The 24,976-nt window shown below is 41.0% G+C and overlaps 1 protein-coding gene across 1 annotated transcript; it reads left to right on the plus strand.

Moving 5' to 3' along the window:
- Positions 1–6,790: 6,790 nt before the first annotated feature.
- On the plus strand, positions 6,791–24,913 carry gpr153 (G protein-coupled receptor 153). Its single transcript, XM_083975029.1, has 5 exons — positions 6,791–7,179; positions 10,761–11,190; positions 18,333–18,522; positions 21,390–21,574; positions 23,702–24,913. Exons 1-5 carry the CDS (start codon positions 6,806–6,808, stop codon positions 24,533–24,535), a joined length of 2,013 nt encoding a protein of 670 aa, XP_083831155.1. The 5' UTR covers positions 6,791–6,805; the 3' UTR covers positions 24,536–24,913.
- The last annotated feature ends 63 nt before the right edge of the window (positions 24,914–24,976 follow it).

Raw genomic sequence — 24,976 nt, forward strand, 5'->3', positions numbered from 1 at the left:
ATAAGCAGTTTGTTTATTTACCTTCTTGTCTCTGTTTTATTCTTGCAGTATATCTGACTAATTTATTTCACTATAATGGAAAAGCCTAAACCATAAAACATTAATTAAGAACTGAAGCATTTGGAAGAATGCACCTTCTACACCACAGTCTCTTACACACAAAGGCATTATTAATATTTCAGGCTAAATTGATCCTTAAGAATAACCATATTATTTGGAATAAAGTCTTTATGTTTTGGTGTCATGGTTATTATGGTTGAAGAACAGAATATTTTTCCCTTGTTCCAAAACTAGATGGATGTTAACAGTTAATGTGTGATATGAGAAGTGAAAACAGCAATTATAAAATGCACGACACGTCATCCTTGTATCAACACCTCAGTGAATCCATGCACCTCTGTTAACATTCACTATCTTGATAATAGAGCTCAAGTCTTTAAAGCACGTGTGTAATTGTCGGTGCTGATTTCCCTTGTGTAGAGGACACATCGGGCTCGGAGGCCCAGGGGATTGTGGGTGATTTAGCTGTTAGTTCCACTATGGTTAGGAAGCCTGTCACTCAAGTGTTAAAATAAAACCATTGCAACTTACTACCACGATTATTTCTACGACAACTGCTCCACCGTAGCTACTATTTCTGCTAATACTGCATAGTATCATTCATACTGTACATGCTACGAGGAATACTACTTCCCTAAAGCTAATACTACTAGTGCTCAGATAATGTGTAACATTAGGTTTGTGATTTATTTAAGTAACCATCATTTTCTGAAGCTTTTACAAGTTATCGTGGACTGAAAGAAATTCCTAGTCATGGCACTGGGCTCTTAAAAAATATGCTAAAGATGCTTTATTCTCCTTTGCCTTCAGCTTATCTCAAATTGTGCACTTTTAGGAGATATACAGGTAATCTATTTTATAATCAGTGTTTTATATTTCATTGTTTTTTTTTGTGTTTTTACTTCTATTTTTATGCTTCCTGTAGTTCTGTTAAGCACATTGAATGACCTTGTCAATGTGCTATACTGTACAAATGAACTTGCCTTTAGGGGTCACTTTGAGTCTAAACAAACTCAAGTTGTTACTGCCAGTGTTTACAGTGTGTGTTCTCTTCTTGGACGAGAGGTGTTAGAATAAGCCAGACAATTGTCAGAGACATCGTACAGCCAAGCCAAAGGGAGGTATCATCCTCTTCTCCAAACTTTTTTGCTGTTCATAAAAGTAGTGGATTCTCCGAAATACATCAGTAGGTTCAGATCTACCCAGGAGAATTAATTTTTTATAGTAAAAGCTGACAGTTGGAGCAGCCTATTAGCCAGTCTGCTGTAGCTGAACCTAGTGTAATGTAGCTGTGTCCCAGCTTTTGGTTGAGGTGTAAGAAGATCCACTGTCCCCATCGAGATACATCCAACTATGACGCCTTTCAATCAGCTGCCTGAGGACGCTCTCCGGCTCGTGAATCATGTGCAGCGACCCTGGCCACTTTGCAAAAATGTCTACAATAGGCTGCATCAATGGGATGATTTTCTTTCCTGATAACAAATACATCTCCATGTACAATGGTACATAGTAGGTACAATAATTTTTTATGTACATTCGGTCTATGACACTGATTACGCCAGGTAGACTGGCAGTCGCCTGCTGCTCCCAGCAGTTGTTGAACACCTGAAGGAAATCGTGTGAATTGTCCTATGACGTTGGGTCAGAGTTGGTGGATAGATTGGCTTAGAGACAGCTGGAAGAGCTAAGCTGTCAGCATTGCAAATGTTCTCTGTTGCCAAGTAGCAGCAGGTTAGGAGCTACTTTTAGCCTCAAGATGTGTGAATGCAAGCCCTCTCCTTCTTTATAATTGTATGTGGGGTTGATTTTTTATATCTTTCACTCTCTATTTAAAGCCCCAGTATGTAACTTATTTGACTTTTTATTAGCAAAAATCAAATATTGCTTTCATAAATACATATTTCACTGAAGTCGAATCAGACCCGCATACAAATGAAAGCTTTCTCGTACCTTAGAATGAGTTGTTACAAGTCGTTACAAATACATAAGTGGGCGACGCACCGAACCGAGGCCGCCATGTTGCATCGCCATTTTTTACGTTCAGTGGCAGCGTGACCTTAGGTAACCATAGAAATTCACCGGAGCTGTTCGCTCGGGGAGAACGTTTTCAAGTAGCGCCTGTTAAAACTGTCACCACTGTATAGTGTGAGGAAGGACGGAGGCACTGGTGTTGTATTCAGGTGCAGTCAGGTAGACGGCCGTCGGCAAACCAACCGGATGTCATTTTACTCGACGAGAGAACGACGGTAAAACGTGGGTCAGGTAAACAATACGACATCACCATGACAACATACTGTCACGCCTGTATTGTTTTGCCTCGTGCTGGCGGACCACTTGTTTACATAGAGGCTTGTTTATCCTGTTACATGCAGCGTCGGTTGTCTGTCTGACGTCTGCCCGATTTCACGTGAATGCAACATCAAGAATACGTTCCGATATGCAACCGCACCGCTAGATGGGAGTAATTCCTACACATTATACCTTTAAGGCTTAAGATTTCACACGTGCTCCAACTCTTTGCCCATTTTTGGGGCAGCTGTGAGTAGAAGACCAGCTCATTCTGATCTTCAGTAGTTCTTTTCAGAAATCTGTGGGTGATGTCATAGAGGTTATTCCCAAGTATCTTTTGATAGGATAGTCAGAGAGAGACAGGTAATGGGGAGACAGAGAGGAGGAATCACACGCAGCAAAGGGCCGCAGGGGGATTCGAACGGGCCGGCTGCAGTGAGGACTATAGCCTCTGTATATGGGGCGCCTGCCTCACCACTGTCACTGGTCAAAGCTGATGAAGGAAAAATGTAAGATGATGACTGACTGACTGGCATCCAATTTCCAAAGTTTAAATTAACATTTGCCCTTTCACTTTTCCACATTGTTTTACCAACTATAACTATAGTTGCCATGCAAAGCTTAAATAAATATTGACACAGGATTTTTGTTGTGCAATAGTGATGATGATGTTGTTTTGGAATATGATTTATTTAATTGCTGTGTGGACCACTGTATATGTCAGTTGTCTCAGGGGCTTGACTGATTGAGAGCAATGTGTTGAAGTTTAAAATGTGACACTCAAATTTCATTTGGATGTTCATGACATGAAATAAGATTCTCCGGATCTAATTCATAGTCCAGTCTAGTGTTGTACTTGGGGTTGTTTTGCACAGTTTATCATATTGTAGACATAATAAACTGTGTCTGCGTTTTGTGTGTCTGATCTCTGAATATGCACTGTGCAAAAATCATTTTGAAGGCAGTGGAGCACAGCGCCATGCATTTTAATCGACTTCTCTCCCCTGCTTTGCCCTGGTTAGGTGCTGCTTGAGGACACTGTCTGATTTAATTGAATTTTAGTCAGAATGATTAAGAACTGCAACGTAAACATGCACAAACAAAACTGGTAACTTTCTGCAGACTGTGTACAGTCAGTGTTGGCATTAATGGGCCTGTAAACCTCCAGAAGTAATCTATGAATTATCAGTGGGGTCATAAGATACGCTAATGGCCATCAACTCAAAACATTAGATCAGAGATGTCACCAGTTAAAATACCATCCATCTGTTGTATGTTTTAAATCTCCTCACAAATATCTGAGCAGCTCTCAGAGGTAGAAAACTGCAGTTGCTCATAAACATCCTGGAATAATTTTGTTAGACTTCATTGCAATGTATTATATTTAATTGGGAATTGTCATTGTCCCTCTTGAGCGTCATGAATCACGCAAGAAGTTTGCTACCTGCATATGTTAGCTAATTGCAAACATTGCTAGATAAATCAAAGGAGGAACAACTTGTGGGTCAAGTGTTTTCTCTGTAGTGTCTGAATGACTATTATGACTGTTTATATTATAATATTATTATAAACAAATAAATATAAATAAATATTATGATTATTTCTAGCAAACCCCATGGAAGGCACAGGAAATTCAAATCAAGGTTAACATTAAACATTAAACATAGCAAATTTGTGACAGCTAAGTAAGTGATAAAAGTACAGAAAGAAACAGTAAAGGCATTGATGAAGTGATTTACAATACACACAGTGCAGTTACCTTGAGCCTTCAAGCAGAGGAATGTGAGGCTGGTTGGCTTCAGAGTCCATAGAAGGAAAGCACCACATTCTGTTTGTACTGGGGTTGAAGCGTGTCCAAAAGAGACACTCTTTTTATTTTTGCTCATCTATTGGTGTTCAATAACTTGCATTAGTATTATTCAATAATTAGAATTTGATTTGTTATAACTCTCTCAGTCATGAATGAGATCCTCTACAGTCAAAGAAAGTGAAGGGTTTCTTTTTCCTGACATACAAGGAGCTCTACACATCCACTAATATCACAAACTGTGCCTGTGGTGACTAACTTAGGAGCACAAAATTGATCATTTATTTGTTTGGCACCAAATAAGGCAATGTCATCTAAACTATGCCCAGTGGATAAGTTACTGCCCATGATGTAAAAATTGTAAATGATGATGATCACACTGTGCAGCGCTTTTTGTTTTGGTTTCAGCTTTAGGACTCTTCAGAGTCGTGCTGACGTACAAAGCATTAACATTAACAATGACATCATTCCGTTCAGGGTGTGAACAGCAGTGGATCACCTTAATGGAAAGCAGCCAGCATTGATATTACTTGAATGACATGCAGCGAGGTTTTAGATCTTTTTCACTGACAGTAACTGCCTGCTGTGGCTGCCACTGAAATGATGAGTGGTGACAGAGAAGATGTGGGCAGGAAGACCAAAACAATGAGCTGAGAGTTTCTGTAAGGCCTCTGTGGTGTTGAGCGTTGTTCCAGATTGTGTGACGCTTCTCTGGGGGTTCGTCACCGAGCGACCCCTTTCACATACAGTGTATGTAGCCGTCCAATGACTACCTGTATGTACTGAGGGGAAGATGGAGAGCAGGGGTTGGATTATCAACAGAGAGGTGAAGATGCCTTTATCGAATCATACCGCTGTGATGGAGGGGGGTCCTGGAAAGGTGGTAAATTGGAAATTTGACAGGTTTTGAGAGTGAAATTCTCCCCAAGAGAGAAACCATGACCAAACTTCAGTTCAACCTTCACTGTTCATTAAGAAATGCTTCTACTTTACCTGTGAATAATCAGTGGTCTTGATTTGACTTGACCCTCATCTGCCTTTGCTGCTTCTAAAAACATGGCACCAGTGTAAGTCGACTTGAAGTGAGATTCAGCCGAGCCAGTCCAGACTCTTCTCACCTTTCCAAGAACGAGACACCGGCTGGTTGGCATCATTTCCAGTAGGCGTTTGGTGATAGCTGGAGGTTAATTGGTGTTGCTCTCCCAAGTTTTTGAATTTTTTAAAAAATGTATTCATGTTTTGTTTATAAGTCAGCCCTCCTAATACACAGGCCACAGATGCAGGTTCATAGCTTCTTGCTTCCGAATCTGAACTGAATCAAATTGGCTGTTTAAGACACCATAGGAGGGAAGAGGGAGAGAGGAGGATTAGATCAGTGCAAGTGAGAGCAGGGTGATGATGACGTTGTTCTTGTCATTTCCAGTGTCCCCTCTCAGGGGTCTTGCCCACAGCACATCAGTGTTTGGACAAGCCAAAAGACAGGAAATAGATGTGACAACATGCTCCAGCTGTGCCAAGCATTTTTCACTCCACACTGGGGGAACCAAAGTCATCCTCTTCTGGTGATTCTCTGGCTGCAGCTGTGCTGTGCTGGAAATGGACCTCAACAAACTGACAAGCTTTTTTTTGTGTGTGTGTGTATTTTGTTGGGAGCTGTTTGTACGAAAACTGAATAAGATTCTGTTTTCATGTCAATGATTTTACAGGTTGAAGCACCGTAAAATCAGCAGCACACAATGCTGCCTAAAAGATGGTGTCAAATGAAAGCAACGCCTTTGTGACAGCATAAGTCTCTAATTCAGAATATGAATTATAGAAGAATGTATTGATTATGTAAGGACTAATAATTTTTTCTGCAAATTGTCTGCTGTCTAAGCAACGGGCACAAACCCAAAAGATATCCAATCAACGATGATATAAAAGCAGTACATTTTCAGCCCAAGAGCTGGAAACACTGTTTTAGCTTTTACATAGCTTCGCGATTGATAATGCACTATCAAATATCAAAATTATATTGAACATTTTAGTTATTTTAGGATATGTGATTTTATTGTCACATTTTATTTATAGCTCCCTGTTTAACATTAGAGCAGTTTGAATCCACTTCTGTGATCCACTGTTTTCTTTGAAACAGACGTTGCATGTGACTGTACATTTATATTATTCTCTGTCATTTTGCTCATAGTGTTTTTAAAATCAGCCCTGCTGACTGGTTACAGTTTAACCACGTGAAATGGATGGCTTTGTGTATTAACAGCAATAGTTAATGTCAGCCTGTTAGTCCTGGGATAAGGGATTATGACTGATTAGGAATTATTTGACATATAATTTTCTTTACATCCTCTCTCCATCTCTCTCTCTCTCTCCTCACCCCCCCCCCCCCCCCCCCTTCAGCCTCAGGCGTATAAAGGAACAGGCCCAGCGCTGTCATTCTCCCCCTCTAACGTCACCACAGTGTCACAGCACTTTGTCCTTTCCCCGCTGTGCCAAACCCATGGAGATTGCACGTCCACCCAGATAGGATGCCTGCTTTGCCCACCACCCTGCATCCCCTCCTGCCCATCACCACCTTCTCTTTCTCCTCGTGTGTACCTGCTCTTGCCAACCATTCCTTGAGGCGCCCAAGGCTCCACCCTGCCCCACTCCAACATGGTGGATGAGGCAACCGCCATGAAGGATGAGGTCATCAACGCCAACACGCTGCCTTGGCTGGTCTGCTCGGGCGTGTCCATCCTGGCCAATACTTGGAGCATCCTCAGCGTCAGCGCCAAGCAGAAGAAGTGGAAGCCGCTGGAATTCCTCATCTGCACACTGGCGGGCACGCACATCCTCAACATGGCCATCCCCATCACCATGTACTGTGTCATCATGCTGCGCCGTCAGCACTCCAACTACGAGTGGAACGAGGGTCTGTGCAAGGTGTTTGTCTCCACCTTCTACACTCTCACGCTGGTCACCTGCTTCTCCGTCACCTCGCTCTCTTATCACAGGATGTGGATGGTGCGCTGGCCTGTAAACTACAGGTAAGATAGTTTCTGATTCTTCTTGTTCTTCTTAAAAGTTATGTGCACAGTGCCATTTACAGAGTCCTTTCAGACACATGACAAACTTACCTCCTTGTAGTTTATCACACCAGTAGATGTCATCTTGGTTTTATTTGCCCAGGTTTAAGATATCTGTCCCTGTGATTTCTGCCTTGAAGATTTATTTTTATTTGTAGTCCTCCAAGGATTAAAACTTCTCCAGCAACATTTCTCTGCAACATAGACTGTGCTGTAAGAAGTTTCTATTGGGACCACATTTCAGTGAAGACGTGGTTGCCATGAAAACTGTTGTGCTCTGTGGATTATCTCTATGGCTTCATGCCGCAAGAGAGAAGTGAGAAAAAAAATGTTTGATGTTTATGTGAAACGAACCCTTAAAGATTTATCTGCACATTTCAACACACACAGTTCAACTTGTGTTGCCTTTCAATATGTGGCTTTTTCTTAAGTAAACTCACATCAAGGTGTTTTTCCCAGCAAGATCCTGCACAGACACTGATGTATTGAAAATGAAAGACTTTTTGTAGACTCTGATCTGGGGTCACAGATATTTTTGCCTTTTTTACACTTGACATTTTAATATTCCATCATCTTTCTAAAATACCTCCCAGCAGAATTTGTAAAATGACATTTTAACCCCTTGCATGGCTTCCCTTAAAGACACCAACCACAAAAGACACCTTGGAAGACACCATCGTGGCGTTAAAAATCTTGGGCCTCTCCCTGAATTTCTGAGTTGATTCCTCAGATGGGATGGGACTGCTGTTTAGATCACTGTCTCTTGTGTGACTGTTTATCCCAGGGTTTTAGAGGAATGCTCTGTATCAGGTGAAATCTCCCTCCTCCTGCCAACACATCTGCTGGTTGCAGCTATTTGGAGCAATACCATGTGAAACCCTCTTCACTGAGCATCTGCCAGCTCTAGCTTCATTTGGCTCCACACAACAAGTGCTATTACAAAGTAACACTGAATAATAAAGATCATGTTCAGCTCACATTCACAGTCAGCACAATGCTGCAGTAACACCATTTTGGTCCTGTTAGACTCCCCAAGACATCTGCTGTTCACACATAATCAGATGTTCTAAGCAACATTGCTGCTTCCTTCACAACAAGATTTTGATGCTATTTGTGTTTGTATTGAGGGATGCATTAGAGCTGCTTGAACACAACCTGTGCTAAAGATCATTAAACTGTAGCCACAAAGTAAAATTCTGACACACAATCCTTAAACACAATTCACAAGTGAAGTTTGGCATTTTCTCACGTCATTAACATGAAAAATAAATCAATCAATTTGGTTTGTTTTGATCTTGAACATTTTTACACTCTTTTCTATTTCAAAAGTAGTGAGTGACTGTATGTCTTTGATTTTAGTTTGATGTTGTCTGCAGTGACACATTATAATGGTAATTGCCCAGTAATACATCTAAGATATCTCAGCTTGGTGCAGTCCAGCTGTTATGCATGGCTGTCGATCACATCAAGCGCACAACAATCATTTGCAGATGAATGCACTTCTAGAGCAAATACTGTGGCAAAGGCAGGTTGAACACACATGAAAGCACTGTTCATATCTACTGAATACAAACACGCTCCTGTGTGTTATTAAAATGGTGCAGAAACTGGCGCTGTGGTCCATGTGGTGGGAATCAGTATTCTGTTGCCTCGCTCTGCTTTCTACCTTTCTGAAAAACAAAGAGCGATTGTACTTCCTGTGACATCCGGCCCGCAGATGCTCGGCTTACAGCTCGGCGCGGCCAATTTTGCAGTGCCGTGCAGATAAGCAGACATTCAAATAAGATATGCAAACTTTTAAATCTACGCTTGATCTTGCTATCTATATTGCTTGTGCAGCTGTCACTATTGGCAGTTTCCCCACATAGAGATATCAGGCTTTACACAAACGCTTTTATCTCCCTAATCTATTCTCTCATTCATCTGACTGTATTGTCTCATCTCCTGACTTTCCTCTCAGCAGCTCATCTACTTGTTTTCAAGTCACTTTAAACAACGATCCGGTACAGCGATAGCTCAGGTGATGCACCGTGTAATTGCTGTTCATCTTTGATTTAAATTGCTCCACATTTGCCCTGCTGAGCTAGCATGGCTGCCTTGTCTCTGACATTAACACATACCGAAGGCCTGAATTATGAATTCCAACCTTGTACTTCAGCAGCTGTTCTCATCACCCTGCGCTCGCTATCTCTTAGGAGCATTTTCCCTCGCAACGCTCTTTCTCTGGTAATAGATTCAAGCAGCTTGGTGATGTAACCTCCCCATCGTATGCACCTCAGGCACATTCAGGAAAGGCTAGCATTATTACTCACAGTGACAACAAGACCCACTTGTCTTTGCACACAGCCATAGTGCAAAGATGGAGGCTACCGCTGCTCCCTCTGTGCCACTCACATTGTGTCAGCTAATGCATTACTAACTATATATATTTTTTTACTCATTTTCAGTGTGAGTGTGTCTGTGGGGGGTATTTTCTATATGGAGTCTGTGCTCCTCCGGAGGATTTTAATGAGAGGAAGCTGAGGGTAGACTACATGCTCTGGTTCTCTTGAGGGTGACAGATTGGGTTTCCTGCAAAACTGCTCCAAGAAAACTGACACTTAACACGGAGAGAATTTACAGTCTTCTTCCGCAACCACAAATGGAACAGGAGAGGTTCATTTATGTGAACTGTAGTACTCTACATGCCACTTATTAACATATCCACGCTCAATAGATGGCAATTTATAGATGCTGTACTGGAATGACGGTATCTAAATATTCAACAAGCCCTAAAGAAGTGTATGACTTGTTGCTGATGCCTTCAACAGCTCAGCAGTACTTAAGGTGTAAATATCTTGACAGGATAGCAGCAGTCTTTTGTAAAGTTTTGGAAATGAAAACACCAGTCATCTCCTGCCATATTTTTAGACACGCGTGTGCCGCTACAAACCTTGAAAAGTGCCACACCGCGAGGGGACACATACACATTCAGCAAATTGCTCGACTGTAACAATTACTTGGAGGTGAGAGGAAATAGAAATCCCTTCGCACTGAAATAGACCTAGATGACAAATAGACCGAGGGATGTGAAAAGCAATCTTTTGCCATGAGCTAAAGCATTGATTTCCCTCCATTCAACCGCAGTTTATCAAAGTGATGACTGTGTGGGATGGTGCTTTTTTTTCAGCTTACAGTATATGTCTCAGGTGCTGACCTACCATTTTATGACATGTAGAGTAATTTACTGTAGCCTAGATGTGCTGTAGGTTTTTTTTATGCCAACATGATTCTTTATCATCTCTCTGTGAGTTGTGCTCAAACACCTCAGCATGTATTGTTATTATCAGTCCAAGCACCTCCATCGTTTGTGTTCCAAGTCTTAGAACCATGTATAAGTATTACCGTTTTTGAGACCCCACAGTATCTTTGTCATTGTCCACAAATTTAGGACTTTTCCAGGAAGAGCACAGCAGGAAAAAAAAAAGCCACAGCCAATTTCATTTGATAGTCTGAGAGCAGATCAAATTACTTTATGCTAAAATCTATGGTTCTGCTTCCAGGTTGAGTAACACCAAGAAGCAGGCGGTGCACACAGTCATGGGCATCTGGATGGTCTCCTTCATCCTGTCCACGCTCCCAGCAGTGGGCTGGCACGACACAATCAACCGCTTCTACACCTCTGACTGCAGATTCATTGTGACGGAGATTGGCCTGGGCTTTGGAGTGTGCTTTCTGCTGCTGATCGGCGGCAGCGTGGCCATGGGCGTGATCTGCATTGGCATCGCTCTCTTCCAGACTTTCTCCATTCAGGCGGGCCACAAAGCAGACAAGAACAAATTCAATGTCCCCACCATAGTTGTGGAGGATGCCCAGGGGAAGCGCAGATCCTCCATCGACGGATCGGAGCCTCTCAAGACATCACTGCAGATCACATACCTGATCAGTGGGATCGTCTTCATCTACGACTTCCTGACTGGCTTCCCCATCTTGGTGAGTCCACTGTCGAACCAATACTCAAGCAGTGAGCAGCAATAACTGTTGGAGTTGACTGAAAAAACTGTGCAGCCGTTTTCAAAGTGTGGGGCGCCAGAGAATTTCAGGGAGGAGGGTGTAGCATGTGAAAAAATTAACAAGAAAAAATAACCGCAACATCCGGTCAGCTAAACTAAGCCATGTGGCTAAATGGATAAACTTTTAGTAGCTACGGTGAGAGAGACAGAGGGGTGAGCAGAAAATGTCGGAAGTAGGATCCAGGCATGGTGCCAGGATTACATTTTGTGTGAGCCAAGGTCATTTTGACTTGGCCTTGCACTGACAGAAGTTAATATTTCCAAAAGTTTCCAACTTAAGCACATTAGTCTCTTTAGAACAGAAATAAATTATTTCCTGCAGTGGACGGCCATTAGTTTGATATGACACTACAATGATCTGTTTCCACACTCAGTGGCAGGATGTTCAGGGGCTGTTTCCTTTGGAGGAAATTATCGATGAAGGTGTGGCCCCTTTAAGTTCTCAAGTGTGAAGGCTGAACTGAGATGAGATGGTCTAATCTATGGAGGATTTATGTTGTGCAATGTGCATCAACCAGTTGTGTCCATTGTTACCATTAAGTCACAAAGCGTGGCTCTTGTTGCCTAGGAACCTGGACAACATCTAACCTTTTTAAGGCCCCAGATGTACCTCTCTGAACTGATCTAAAAAACAATATTTAAATTTAAAGGTGGCCAATCTGTTGATGACGTTTGACTCACTGTGCACTGGAAATTAATCTTGAGATGGATTGGGCAACAGAAGATCCACCCTTTGGACCTTTTGTTGCCCAGGAAAAAAGGGACATATTTGTCAGCCAAATTCAAAATGGAGCAGTGTAGTCGGGCTGGTGTGACACATTCGTTCCTCAAATGCAGCCCCTGAAGTGGGACACAGCCATGGTAGCTGAGAGGAACACATGTCCTTGTTTGTTTTTTCAGGACATGTACAGATTTTAAGGAAGCGTACAGTTAATGTTATAACTATTATATTGTATTGTAATATATTGTTATTATATAATGCAAATATAAAACAATACAAAAGAACATTGGCATAATGAAACGTACAGAAACGTTGGAGAAGAGATAGGGAGCTGAGATTCCTGCTCGTCTTTGTTTTGATTGTTTCTCTGCTTGCACTTATGTTCCAGATGTTCAGGATGTTTTTTTGTTTGTTTACCAGCAGCTGAATTATACACATCATCCACAGAGGTGTCCTCCACTCCATAACAAATGGATGAAAAAACTGTAAAAACTCACTGAGTAGTATCACTTTAAAAATGTGTCATTCGTGGTGCCCTGGCAGCTCACCTGGTAGACTACACTGCTACAGAGGCCTAGTCCCCCCAACAGTGGCTCTGGTGGAAAACAGTCAGCGAGTCACTGACGTTCTTTAGCAGACACATGTTGTCTTGGGAAGGAAACTGGGAAGGTTTACCTTTTGTTTCTTAAATAACTTATGAACCACACATTTGGGATGTGAATCTGTGTTTTCACCAAAACGGCTCAGTGTACACAGGACAGGATGTCCTCACAGTCTGGAAGCTGCACTGTCTAACATTAACTCAGCTTCTTTCTCTGATTACTTCAGATCCAGTTGTCCAATTTCCTTAATCCTTCACCTGGTTAGGATATAAAGTTAAAGCAGAAGTAAGCAGAATATTTGTGTCTTAAATAGTTATATCTTCCGACGGCAATCACTTACATAGAGTGTTTGGTCCGATGAGGAGAGAGAACGGCATAAAGGGGCGGTCCTCTCTGTGTGTGCAGCCAAGGGATGCGCGTGAATGTGGTGACGTAGGGACGAGGACCAATAGATCCATGACGAGGGCGGGAGCTGCTAACTAACGAAGTTACTGTAGCCAAAACGACCAGATCGCTTACTTCTGCTTTAAAAACCACCAAGAACCACCATGAACTCATGGCAGCCATGTTTGTGACGTCTTTGTCACTCAGATGGGTAAGAGATTGATTGAGACAGCCCTGGAGAGAGAGGGAACTGGGTAAAAATAGAAGAAACTAAGGTGAGAAAATATTTGTATGCTGTTATTGCTGTGTCATTGCTGCCATTGCTTTTCACCTTATTTTCTTCTACTTTTACCCCAACAAACCCCCCTCTATCTATCTATCTATCTATCTATCTATCTATCTATCTATCTATCTATCTATCTATCTATCTATCTATCTATCTATCTATCTATCTATCTATCTATCTATCTATCTATCTATCTATCTATCTATCTATCTATCTATCTATCTCTATATAACCATACTGTGCTGTTTTATTATTTACATGATCCTTAATGTTACTGCTCATGTGGAGCTGTAAGTAGGTCAGACTACATGCGTATGGATGGTATGTGCGTCTTTATAGACAGTGTAGATTATTTCTGTTGCAGCAGGGATAGGGTGAATTCTGACAAACACAAGCTGAAAAAAGTAACAATGATGTTACAAATGATCAAAAATTGTATTATGAATACAGCAAGATAAAATCCCCAACAGTGTCATTTTTCTGGGCCTGTGACATAATACAGTATGTGCAGGTCACAGGTCTGACCCTGTTGCTCCAGTTACAGGTTACAGTTCATCACTGGAGTCATCTTCCATGTTCTTTCTATTAGGGAACTCCAGACATAGAAACTGGGGAAACAAATCTGCATTTGATTCGTAACGTTAGTTCATTGGTTGTCTGTGCAGAGCCAGTAGAAACCTGAAGGCCAAACAGAAATGGGAACAAACTCACAAGTGTCCTCCACAAATGACAGTACTCAGATCATGAGCAATATTGTCTCATCATCAAGCCTCAAGCTAGAATTATCAATTTTATACCTCTTACATAATGTGTGACTTTTCATATGAGGACACAATAACACCTTGCAGGTCTTGGCTTTTAAAGAGATCTCAAATTGGGTGGAAAATCACACTTTCCGTTTCTTTTAGGACGATCCAAATCTGCTGCCTTTACCCAATCTCTGCTCACCAAGAGCTGAGCTATACTGTAACATAGTTCACTGTTTCCCTTTCTCATTTATACAAATAGTCTGTCTTTTAATAAGCTGACAAATTAATATCTGTGTGCACATGTTTGTTTCTACCAGGCACCTCTGTGTTTCTTGTTCTGTGTTACCAGTGTCATCAGCCTTAAGAGCATTAAATTAGCTCTTGCCCTACAACAAGATGAGGTTTAGGGGAGATATTAGTTCATTCAAGATTCCACCAAAAATGAATTTGAATAAAGGTACAGAGAGAGAATGAACTTCATTATTAGATCCTTGTGGGTAAGATTAATTAGTCAGCACTGATGAGCTCACTGGTCCTAAGGCACCACAGCTGCATTTTGTTGCTGCAGTACCAAAAAGGTTTTTTTTTTATGAATTGGTGCATTTTAGCGTAACATGAAAAATGAAACACTATTTCTACATTCATTCATTTTGTGTGTTAGTTAATTAGTGTGTGTCAGAAGGTTTACAACCAAGCTTCATTACTCACATGTTTGAGTTCAGGTTCAGACAGATTCTGGTTGCTCTATATGAAAAGACGGTAGTATATTACTTTTACTGTGACATCCTGTAGTCATTTATCTATGTGTACATAACAGAGAGGGTAGCACAGTACTGATGAAGGATCATATTTCCAGTGCAGCCACAGAAACAACAAAAAGGCCTGTTTGCCATTTTTATGGCCTGATGTAATGAGCTATTTAAATGCATGGAAAGCTGCAACACAAACACAAATGAACATGTGAACTTGTTCTCAAGTGCAGTGTCATACTGAGGATGTAGGAACACAAAGAACAGAATCACCATTGTTTGAGATCTGTTATTGATGTTGTTAGATGTTAAAGAACCAAAGGAAAAAGAAGTTAGGTATATGATTTATATGATGCTTATATTGCTAACATTTTTGGAAGATAGTGTGACTTGTTAGAAACCTGAAATCAACACCAGGAGTCACTAAATGACCTGTTACCTCTTCAAATAGACTTAGTAAATATCATACTGGCCATTGATCCTGTTCATAAGAAAGATTTTCTAGAGTTTGAAACACTGTGGCACATGTATCAGGGCAACGTCACGCTGCCAGCTCTGTCTTTTGCACTGCCCAAACTTTTGTCAGCAGTTCTGACACAAACCTTTCACCTGTGTTTCCCAAATGGCTAATGAGTTTCAAATGAGCCCAGTCCTCCCTTGTTCAACACAGCAAGTCCTTGTTGACATGATAAACAGCGGCACTGCACCTTCACTAACCATCAACTTTACTGTGTCTATTTTTACTTAGTAGCTTTACATATAAATCAATTCCATTATTACACACTGAGTTTCAAAGTGTGACAAGAATCAGAACTCTGTGTTTACCTCCAACGTCTGTTTTTAGACTCAGAGGGTCTGCTCAATAGACCAACAAGATCAATATCTGGATAAGACTTCAGAACTTCATCAAGTCACGTAGTTTGGTTGGCGCTCAAGTTCAAAGTATATGACCAGAGGAGGTGACATCCAAGATAATGAGTGTGAGTTAATCAGTCTGATCAGAGTCTTGGCCTGGTGCATTAGCAATGAGGATTAGACATAGAACCTGTCAACTTTAATGATCAGACCATGTTCTCTAGTCTACGGCCTCACTGAGGTAGGAGAACCTTGTAGGCTCTAAAAAGGCCAAAGGTCGTGGCCAAACTGAGATCGCTTTTCCCTACACTAAGAGGCAGTTCGGTGACTGAATGTAGAGATGAAATTAATGATTAGAATAATTATGCAACTAAATATTAGAATTATACAATAATATATGCAACAAATTATTCAATCAATTGAAATAATAAAAAGCCGCTTCTTTGAATCAGATGATTGTTTAGTCATTTTTGTCCAGTTGGCTCCACTTATATTTCTACCCCACTGATCTACTAAATTCAAAAATATTATCATGCTACTCTCAACCCTTGTTAGCAGATAGTTCAATGGAGTAGTTGGGGAAATCTTTTTTGTTGTGATATATTGTCTCCCAAGGTGCAAAGCTACATACAAGGTTGGAAAACAAGAAAAAAAAAACTTAAATAACTCTTAATGGGACACCTCTGCAGCCAAGTTATAGTTAGCCATGAGTTATATTTTCACCAATTGCAGGCAGCATTTTCCTGCCATTCATACACATTATTTAAAGGAAGAAAATAACCAAATCCAAATCCAATTTGATTTAGATTGTAGGCTTAGGCTACACATTAATATGAACTGGAAGGACATAATAATAAACATCCAGGTTCTACCAGCAAACAGGCAGAGAAGACCTAGGACAGCCAAGAGTCAAGCACAGAGATGGGCACACACAGCCTGCACGCCCATCTGCTTGTGGGGAATAAATCAACAGAGGGCTAAAGAGATGCTGTGCTTTTCAGAAAGTTCTTCTGAAGGTCAGAATAAGCTCTGTGGTCTGAATTCAGTCATTTCTATGGTGGCATATGTATATCTCTTTATTCCTTTGTAAAAGTGACTTTTAAAATGTATTTGATAGCCTAACTAACCAGGAGTGAGACTGTTCTCTGTTTAGCCCATAATATAACATTAGTTTGTTATCTCCTGCCAGGCCTGGTAAGTGTGAGCTGTTGTTGCATTTACCTGCTGTTGTTGAGAGAAAGAACGGATGTTGAACATGGTTATGAATCTGCACTTGTCTCATCCACTCTGCTTATTTAACTTAATCAATGACGTGGCCTGCTGATTCTGTGGAAGAGGTCTAATGTCCTCTAAAATTACCGCTGTATAATAAAAGCCTACATTATTGTTTGAATGACTGACACGATTAAATGACAAAGATGTGTACTTTAACCTGGGGTCATGCAAAAAAAAAAAAAGATGCATAGACAAGGCAAGGCAATTTTGTTTGTATAGCCCATTTTTACCAACAGTTTGTCTCAAAGGGCTTTACATGGCATCATAACAACATCATCTGCCCTTAGACCCTCACACCGAGTGAGGAAAAACTCCCAAGAAAACAAAAGCTGTTTGCTATTTACTGCATAGAAAAAGTTAAATGTCCTTAGTCTTTCCTTTATCATTGTTTAATTTTCTCATTATTCACTGTGATTTGATCTGTAAACTGTTTTGATTCCAATTTAGTATTTACTATTCACAGTTTCAGAGCTGGTCTGGAGCCTCACTAACATTTCTCTAGTCCCAGGAACTGATATGAAGCTCAGGCTAAAATCGGACATATTCACAGTGATTGTACCAAAGTAAAGAGACACAGTTTTGTCTCAGTTTCACAGTCAGTGATTTTGCTCTTCTGTCTTGTCTTTCTTTTCTGAGTCTGATCACTTGTGGCAGACTTTGTGTTTTTGATATAAACTGGTTGATTAAAGAAGTGTCTTCATCCGTTTATGGGTAATTTGGGGAATGTAAATGAGGCTTGTACACATGCACCTAATTTCTCAATGATTGAGATTTATAAAGTGGAACCATGGCTTTATAATTCTAATGGATACAATGCATACAAATAATCGTGTTTTTTTGCTTTCATGCAGTTTTATGCGTCTGCAATCTGAATGTAACAGTCATGTCTGGTACACATTACAGTAAGCAGTCTCATGAGCAGTTAAGGGTTAAGTGCTGCGTTCAAGGACAGCCTGTGTTTCGGGAATGTCCTGTGCTGCTCATCCAGTCACCTCCCTTGCCATCATCTTCTTTACATCATCTGTACTGAATTACAAACCAATAAAAGCAGGTTATTTACCTAGTCATCATTAAAATCATTATTGAAATAACATGAATTGCTTCAGTGTTCTAAAACCAGGACGTCCACTTATATTCAAAACCAGAGTAAAGAAAAAACTGCCACAATATCTCAGTCTTTTTAACATTTTTTTATTATTGCTGCCTTCAAAAGCTAATTGCACAGTTAATGTGCAGTGATGGAGCGTTTGTTCAGTGTATTAGCTGTGTTTGGATATCAGTGACCCTGGTTTCTTTTGTTTACTGGCCTGTCTGCCCGATCCACTTTGTTACTGCAAAAGTTTATCTTTGAGGACTCTACACCGTAAGCAGTCCTCAAGACCTCAACATGGTGTATAACAGCTGCTAATGTTTTTTCCTACCCTTTCGTGACACTGTGCAGGTGGTGAGCTTTGCCAGTCTGAAGTTCGATCGCTCCTACAACTGGATGGTGTTGTGTGTGCTGTGGTGCTCCATTGCCCAGTCCATCCTGCTGCCCATGTTCCTCTGGGCCTGTGATCGCTATCGGGCTGACATCCGCATGGTGTGGGAGAAGTGCGTTGCCATCATGTCCAATGACGACGTGGACGAAGGTAAGTCACTTTCAGATGTCTACCTCCCGTCCTGCCCCCTTTTCCCATCCTCTGCACCCAATGATGTGAATTATTCCTATTTCCACAGACAGTTCAGTAAGTGTTAGTCGGAGCATTAAGGAGCATTTTTTTTGTCCTGTTGAATGCTCTGTGCGGCCATGTCACATACTAATTAAATATACTAATTAAAGACAATTGGTGTTCCAAAGATAACAGACAAATTGTTTATGAAACCTTAGTGAAACCCTGGTGTAATGACCAGGCATGACTCTCTGAAGTCTGGGTTTGGAAATGGAAAACTGGAAACTGGACTGTCTTTGGTTATAGGAATTACAGTGACAAATGTGAAGGCTTTTTCTTTTAGCCTAGGGAGCAGTTGTACTGGGGAAATTAAGGCTATCAAAATTGCAGGAGGGGAACAGAGGTTTGTATAAAAAAAAAAATTAAAAAAAATGTTTAGTCATTTTCTCTACTGTGTAGCCTGATGTTTGATAGAGATCTCCACCTCTGGTCTTTGGGGTACGGTTGTGTGATCTCTGTGATTTACAGTCAGCTGAGAGCAGCAGAGGCATGCTGTAATTCACAATGCGAAATTTAAAATGAAGTTTAGACCACAAATCCAGTGGTGGGTACCATTAATGTGTAAAACATGAGCTCATAAATGATCAGAACTGCATAAGAAAACAAGAAAAACAAACATTTCAGGATATTGCAGAGCACTTGTGCATCGCTGTATATTAGCTTTTCTGATAATGACATCACAGGACATAACTTAACATGCATCCAGTTACAACATAACACTTTATGCAGAAAGTTAGGACTGAGGTACTTAAAAGGTGGATTAAAAGGTGGTTAAAGCATTTCTATGGATGCTTTGAAGAAGGAAGATAATATATTCCTGGTATCTAGCTCATGATGTGGGTTTAAATTGCTCCTTGACTCTGAAGCACCCACAACTGCTACCCCACATACTCACCTGCTGCGACTGCTTTGCTTGGTGTACTAAATATTAAACCATGCAAATAGAGTCTCTCATCAGTTTTTCAGTCAGAGCAATCAAATGATGAGTCAAACAAGACACTTCTAGTGTCTAGCCACATCTTTATTTTTATGGAGACCATGGACAGTCTGTGTTAGTCAGACTGATTTTGGCATATCTCAAATCTTTGATACAGGACCACCCCGATATGTTGTATGCACAGAAAATTGCTACAATCTGTTTATGCAAAAATTTGATAAATGGTAGACGTGATTGCCTCGTGTACTTATTCCATACATACACATTTAATACTAATTCTAAGTTGTATATTGTTGTAGTATGGTATAATGTTATCATGTGACCTATCATGTGACCAATTGTCAGGAGATGAAACTGGAGTACCAAGTGTCTGTGTAATACAATTTCCTATACTTAAGTCCATTTTGCTGTTTTTGTACATGCTGTGTACTTTATCAACTGTTTTGTTTTACCATGCTATAAGATTGCTGGAAAAAAATAAAGAAAAGTATATTGCTTTACAAAGGACATATTTACCTTGCAGCACTCTTTTTTTCAATTGAGTGCATTTAAACCTCTAAAATGCTCTGGCAGGAGAGGATGCTAAAATAAATGGTTTACCATTTATTTGGGAGGATCCATAATGAAACTGAAACAAATGTACTAAAGCCTAGAGGCATTTTCATGTCATTATGATGGTCATATTTCCCTCAGGTCACAAAGGGATAAAGCCAAATTGTTTTCTGATAGAACTGATATAGATATAAATGAATGATTTACATGTATACACTTATTTTCTTATTTTCCTTTTGTTTGTCTTTAATTTTCTTTTATTTGTGTGACGTGGACTCTGACCTACTCACTATTGTGAATTAAAGAGCAAAATGCTTTATATTGTAGGCAGAAATTGAGGAAAGTGTTCCAAGACTTCCATCTATTTGATGTATTCCACAGAGGTGGAAAATGAAACATTTCGCAGAGAATCACAGACACTTCACAAAATTCGGTCCCAAAATTAGGTCACATGATAATCATAGAAAGGCTTGTGGACTGGGTCCATGACCAGGTCTCCATGGTTCATGCAAACTAGTGACAGGATGAACCATCTGTCTTTTTCTCTATTGGCACTGTGTAAACTCAATCTGACCTGAACCCCCTCTCTCCTGTTTCTAACCCTCCAAACCTTTTGATCCTCTTCCTCTTGACACCCTCCCCAATAACCGCTCGCTGTCCAGCAGGAGCCATAAAACAACACAGGGCAGTCCATATTCTGTGTGATAATTAACACTACCAGTTCTCTGCTTTTTTCCAGAGGGCTTGCCATGTATAACTCATCACAGTTGTATGTATAAGGATTGTTTCCTGTTTTTCCAAAGCTACTGACTTGCATGCCAAGCTGCCTGTGCAAATAGCCACTTTCATCTTCCATCTTTTGGCCAACATTTTCCTTAAGATCAGCATTTAACACGCATCTCCAATTGATCTTTAATGAACATGAATGCAGTAATCGGGAAAATCGATTTGGTAGATAGGTATTTCTACACAAAGAACGCCTGACATTGTTTAATTTTGTTGTTAAGAATGTAAGCCCTGTACCTTCCTTAGCTTCTTTTTTTCAATGGTTACTGAATTCAGACCCAGTCTGGGGATTTTTTTGTCCCCTTCATAAATATATGAATTATAATTATGACAAATTTTTGTTAAACACGTTTTTTGAGCTAAACCTCATTTTCCTGTAGAGACAAAATTCAACAAATCAGAGAACAATTGAACTTGTCTCTCTTATCTATTCGTCTGTCTGTCTGTCTGTTTTGTGTATTGAGTCCGTTGCTCTCTAATCCTGACGCTCGTGCTTTTCTGCACTTTGCAGAAAACAGCCAAGATGGAGGAATTCATGCCGACTTAATATATGACAGACCATATGACTATAGCTCGGCGCCTGAAATCGTGACGATAGACCGTAATGCCAAGTATGAGTTCTCAACCTTAGAAAGGGGGGTTCTGCAAGGGTATCCATTGAGGGAACAACAGGAAGATAAAATGCAGTATTTGCAGGTATATTTTATTGATTTTCTTCATTTGTTTTACTTGATCAATTGAACTATTTTTACATTGCTAATGTGCATGATGAAATGGCCCTTTGAGCCTTAACAGTATCTTGCATCTTGCATTTTGTGATGCTACCTATGCCTCTTATTTTTATTTCATTTATTTTTTGGTCTTTATACTTGAAACAAAACTACACTCTGGCTGACTAATGTTTGGTAAATATGACCATCGACAGTCCCATCAATATCAAATATGCTTCGTTTATCAAGTAGTGTGTCCTAAGCATGGACCTACATGGAGCTGAGCACATTTTTTGTCAGAGGGTAAGAGTTTAGTAACTGACTTACCTTCTGCGTTTCAGGAATCCCTCAAGGTTCAGGAAAGAACTACAAATATCTGCTCATGTTCTACCCAAAAAGCATTGTGTCCATTGGATCCAACATTCATCCCAGTCTGCAGAGCTGCCAAATGCTTCTATTTAGCCTGCGTTAACACCAAAGCTTGTTCAAACACACAGCCTTCAAGGGCAAAATCCTATTTTCTCCTCTGGTTTCAGTTTAACTCTGTAAACCAGGAATTCTGGCCCACAATCAGATATCGGATGAATATAAATGAAAATTACTAATTAGAATAGTAACAATGATAATGATGAAAATCTTTCTGGACTTGGCCTGGAAGACTGTGGTGAGCGTATGTAAAAGTAGAAGCAACTGATGCAACCCACACAGTATGAACCCGAACAAAGCATCCTAACACTGTGTCATCTTTGTCCTAAACAACTTAGCAAGGGCTTCGCTAGTTTACATTTACTGCAATTATTTACATATTGAATAAATATACGTTTATTTTGAAATTGGTATAACACCCCACATTTCCAATATTATAATAGACATTTCAAAAAACCGATGTGACATTCCCTTTAAATCCCCTTTAAAGAAGCCTTGAAACAGAGATGTATACAGTAGCTACCACTTCATTACATCAAGTCATCACTCCATCCATTGTTTTTGTGTCCAAGACACCATAACATCAGATTCCTTTGATTGCAAAGTAATATTTGACTGTGTTCCTCCTCACTGTATATGCGTGACTGTAAAACGAATGAGGTGCACTCTTTCAGTTACAGGGCAACTGGCTGAACAATGACACAGTCACAGTATTTTTGTTGCTGCTGGAGGGTTTGAGGCCCAGTTAGACCATGAATCAACAAAAACCTATCAAATCATAATCAAGTAGCACCTCCATTTGAGAATTGCTATGGCACTTCTCAAGTGGTTTGATTGCAGAATAAAGCCTCTTTGGCTTAACTGCTTTGTTGTGTGACTCTCTGTCTGTCTGTGTCTGTCTGTCTCCCTCCGTCCCTGTCCTGCTGAGTTATCCTGCATCGTAATTCATTCTAATGCTTGTGCTGCCCTCTGCTGTCCAGCCCTTCCAACTAACACCCTCAATGCTACTGTATCGTCTGCTGTCTCATTTCTCTGCATCTACTAAAAGCCGCCACAGGGGGGCAGGCTGATATCAATCTTGTGGCTCTTGACATCACCTTGACAAACCCTCTCTCTCTTGCATAGTTGTCAGAACAGAATGGAATGTGAGTATAACACATAGGAAACTATCAACCTGTCAGTCACATCACCAAACAATGACGGTGGAGAGTAGTCGTCGGTGTATGGTAGAATGTTAAAATAAATAAAATTGCTCTTAGCACCTCGGGCAAACAGCTTGCTCATGATAGGCTACATGTAGGATTTTGAACACACTGCAGTTGAATCGGTGTACAAAAGTTTTTTTTCTCTCCGAACTGCATGTCACCAAACCAAATATATGCAGAAAGCAGTTCATTGGGATTCCTGCTTATTAAGTGACAATCAGTCTTCACAAAAATTAACTAAATCAACAAAAATTGCAGTGCAATGTCAACGTGGGGCTCTCAGCCATACAAGCTTGAAGAATCCTACATGTAAAATATCTAATCAATGATAATAATGTAGGTGAGATCTACAATAACGTTAATTTACTTACAGTGCAGGGCCACAATGCGTACCTACTCTGTGTTGTACAGTTCTAGGTGAGTGAATGTCAAAGTAGTCTAGAGACTGAGGGGTTTGGTCTTGGTCTGTGTCTTGCATCCAGGTGCCCCCTACAAGAAGATACTCCCACGACGAAACAGACATGTGGACCAGCGACAGGATCCCCTCATACCTTCACCGATGGGGCTCCACCGAGGACATGATAGTGAGTGCCCACTACAGCTCCACCTTGCCGCGCCACGAGAGGCGCAGGAGCAGCCTGGTCTCCTACCCCGAGGAGAGCCACCATCACCATCACCCACATCGCAAGCGGCGACGCTCTGAGGATAGCATGCACTCCCTCAAGCACCTGCCCCGCGTGGTTTGCGGCGGGGAGCGCTACGAGGATGAACTGCGGTGTTTCAGCCGCGACGAGGTGATCAACTTTATAGACGAGACTCCACTGCCGAGTCCCAGGAAGAGCCCGCGACGCGCATCCACCATCTCACTCACCCCCTACGTGTACGAACATCACACAGTTATCCTTCCTCACTTTGCGCTCACAGACTTTGAGCGTGAGCCTCAAGCGCTCCGGCGGCTCTCGGAACACAAAAGGAGCAGCAGTCGGGGGAACACACCCGAGGGTTCCCCGAAACCAGACAGACCCGGTGGAAAGAGGAGCCACGGGGCTTGTGGCTCTGGTAGAAGTTACCGGGAGTGCCTGCAAGACGGGAAAGAGCAGGGTCAAGTGTGCTCACCGGGGCGATGCCAGCAGACTGTAGGGCACTCTCCCTGTAGGCCCAGGACAGGCGGTGGAGCTCGTGCTGACTGGGGGCATCAGAAACACCTGAGCAAGGCCGAGAGTAAAGGAAGCACAAACAGTTTTGTAAGCACACCTCTGGCATCGTCCTCGGGTTACGTCATATTTCACTCTGATTCTGTAGGCTCCACTACCTAAGAGTTCTCCCATGTTAAAGTCAACATTATTAATAAGGTTATTATCATAATGAAGCCCACCTGAAAATGGTGGTTATAAGAATTTAACTATTGGGCCTTTTTACTACTGCCACTGCTGTTTTACTATATATACCACCAATAAATATCCGTGAAATGGCCATGGGAGTTTTGGACATATTTTCTGAATGGGGCCTAAGGTTGAGTTAGTATGTAGGCAGGTCAGGCGGTCACATTATTCACCTTTCACATCACAAAATGTCCATTGAGGACACGTTTTTTTTTCAGCACTAACACAAAGAAACTGTTTTTCAATGGTGTGAACATTCCTACATCTTGTTTTTGCTGTTTGGTGTTGTTTCTTATGAAATGCTCAAAGAGTTGGTGGAGGTAGTTGTTAGGGTGATGTTTTTATCTTTTTGTTTTTTTGTTGTTTTTTACTTGT

The sequence above is a fragment of the Trachurus trachurus genome (genome assembly GCF_905171665.1).
Source record: "Trachurus trachurus genome assembly, chromosome: 7".
Lineage (NCBI taxonomy): Eukaryota > Metazoa > Chordata > Actinopteri > Carangiformes > Carangidae > Trachurus > Trachurus trachurus.

Excerpts from the sequence above, each read along its gene's own strand:
- gpr153 (XM_083975029.1), top strand. The coding sequence starts at position 6,806 with ATGGTGGATGAGGCAACCGCCATGAAGGATGAGGTCATCAACGCCAAC. Across the intron at positions 7,180-10,760 it reads CGCTGGCCTGTAAACTACAG|GTTGAGTAACACCAAGAAGC; the intron begins GTAAGATAGTTT and ends TTCTGCTTCCAG. Across the intron at positions 11,191-18,332 it reads TGACTGGCTTCCCCATCTTG|GTGGTGAGCTTTGCCAGTCT; the intron begins GTGAGTCCACTG and ends GACACTGTGCAG.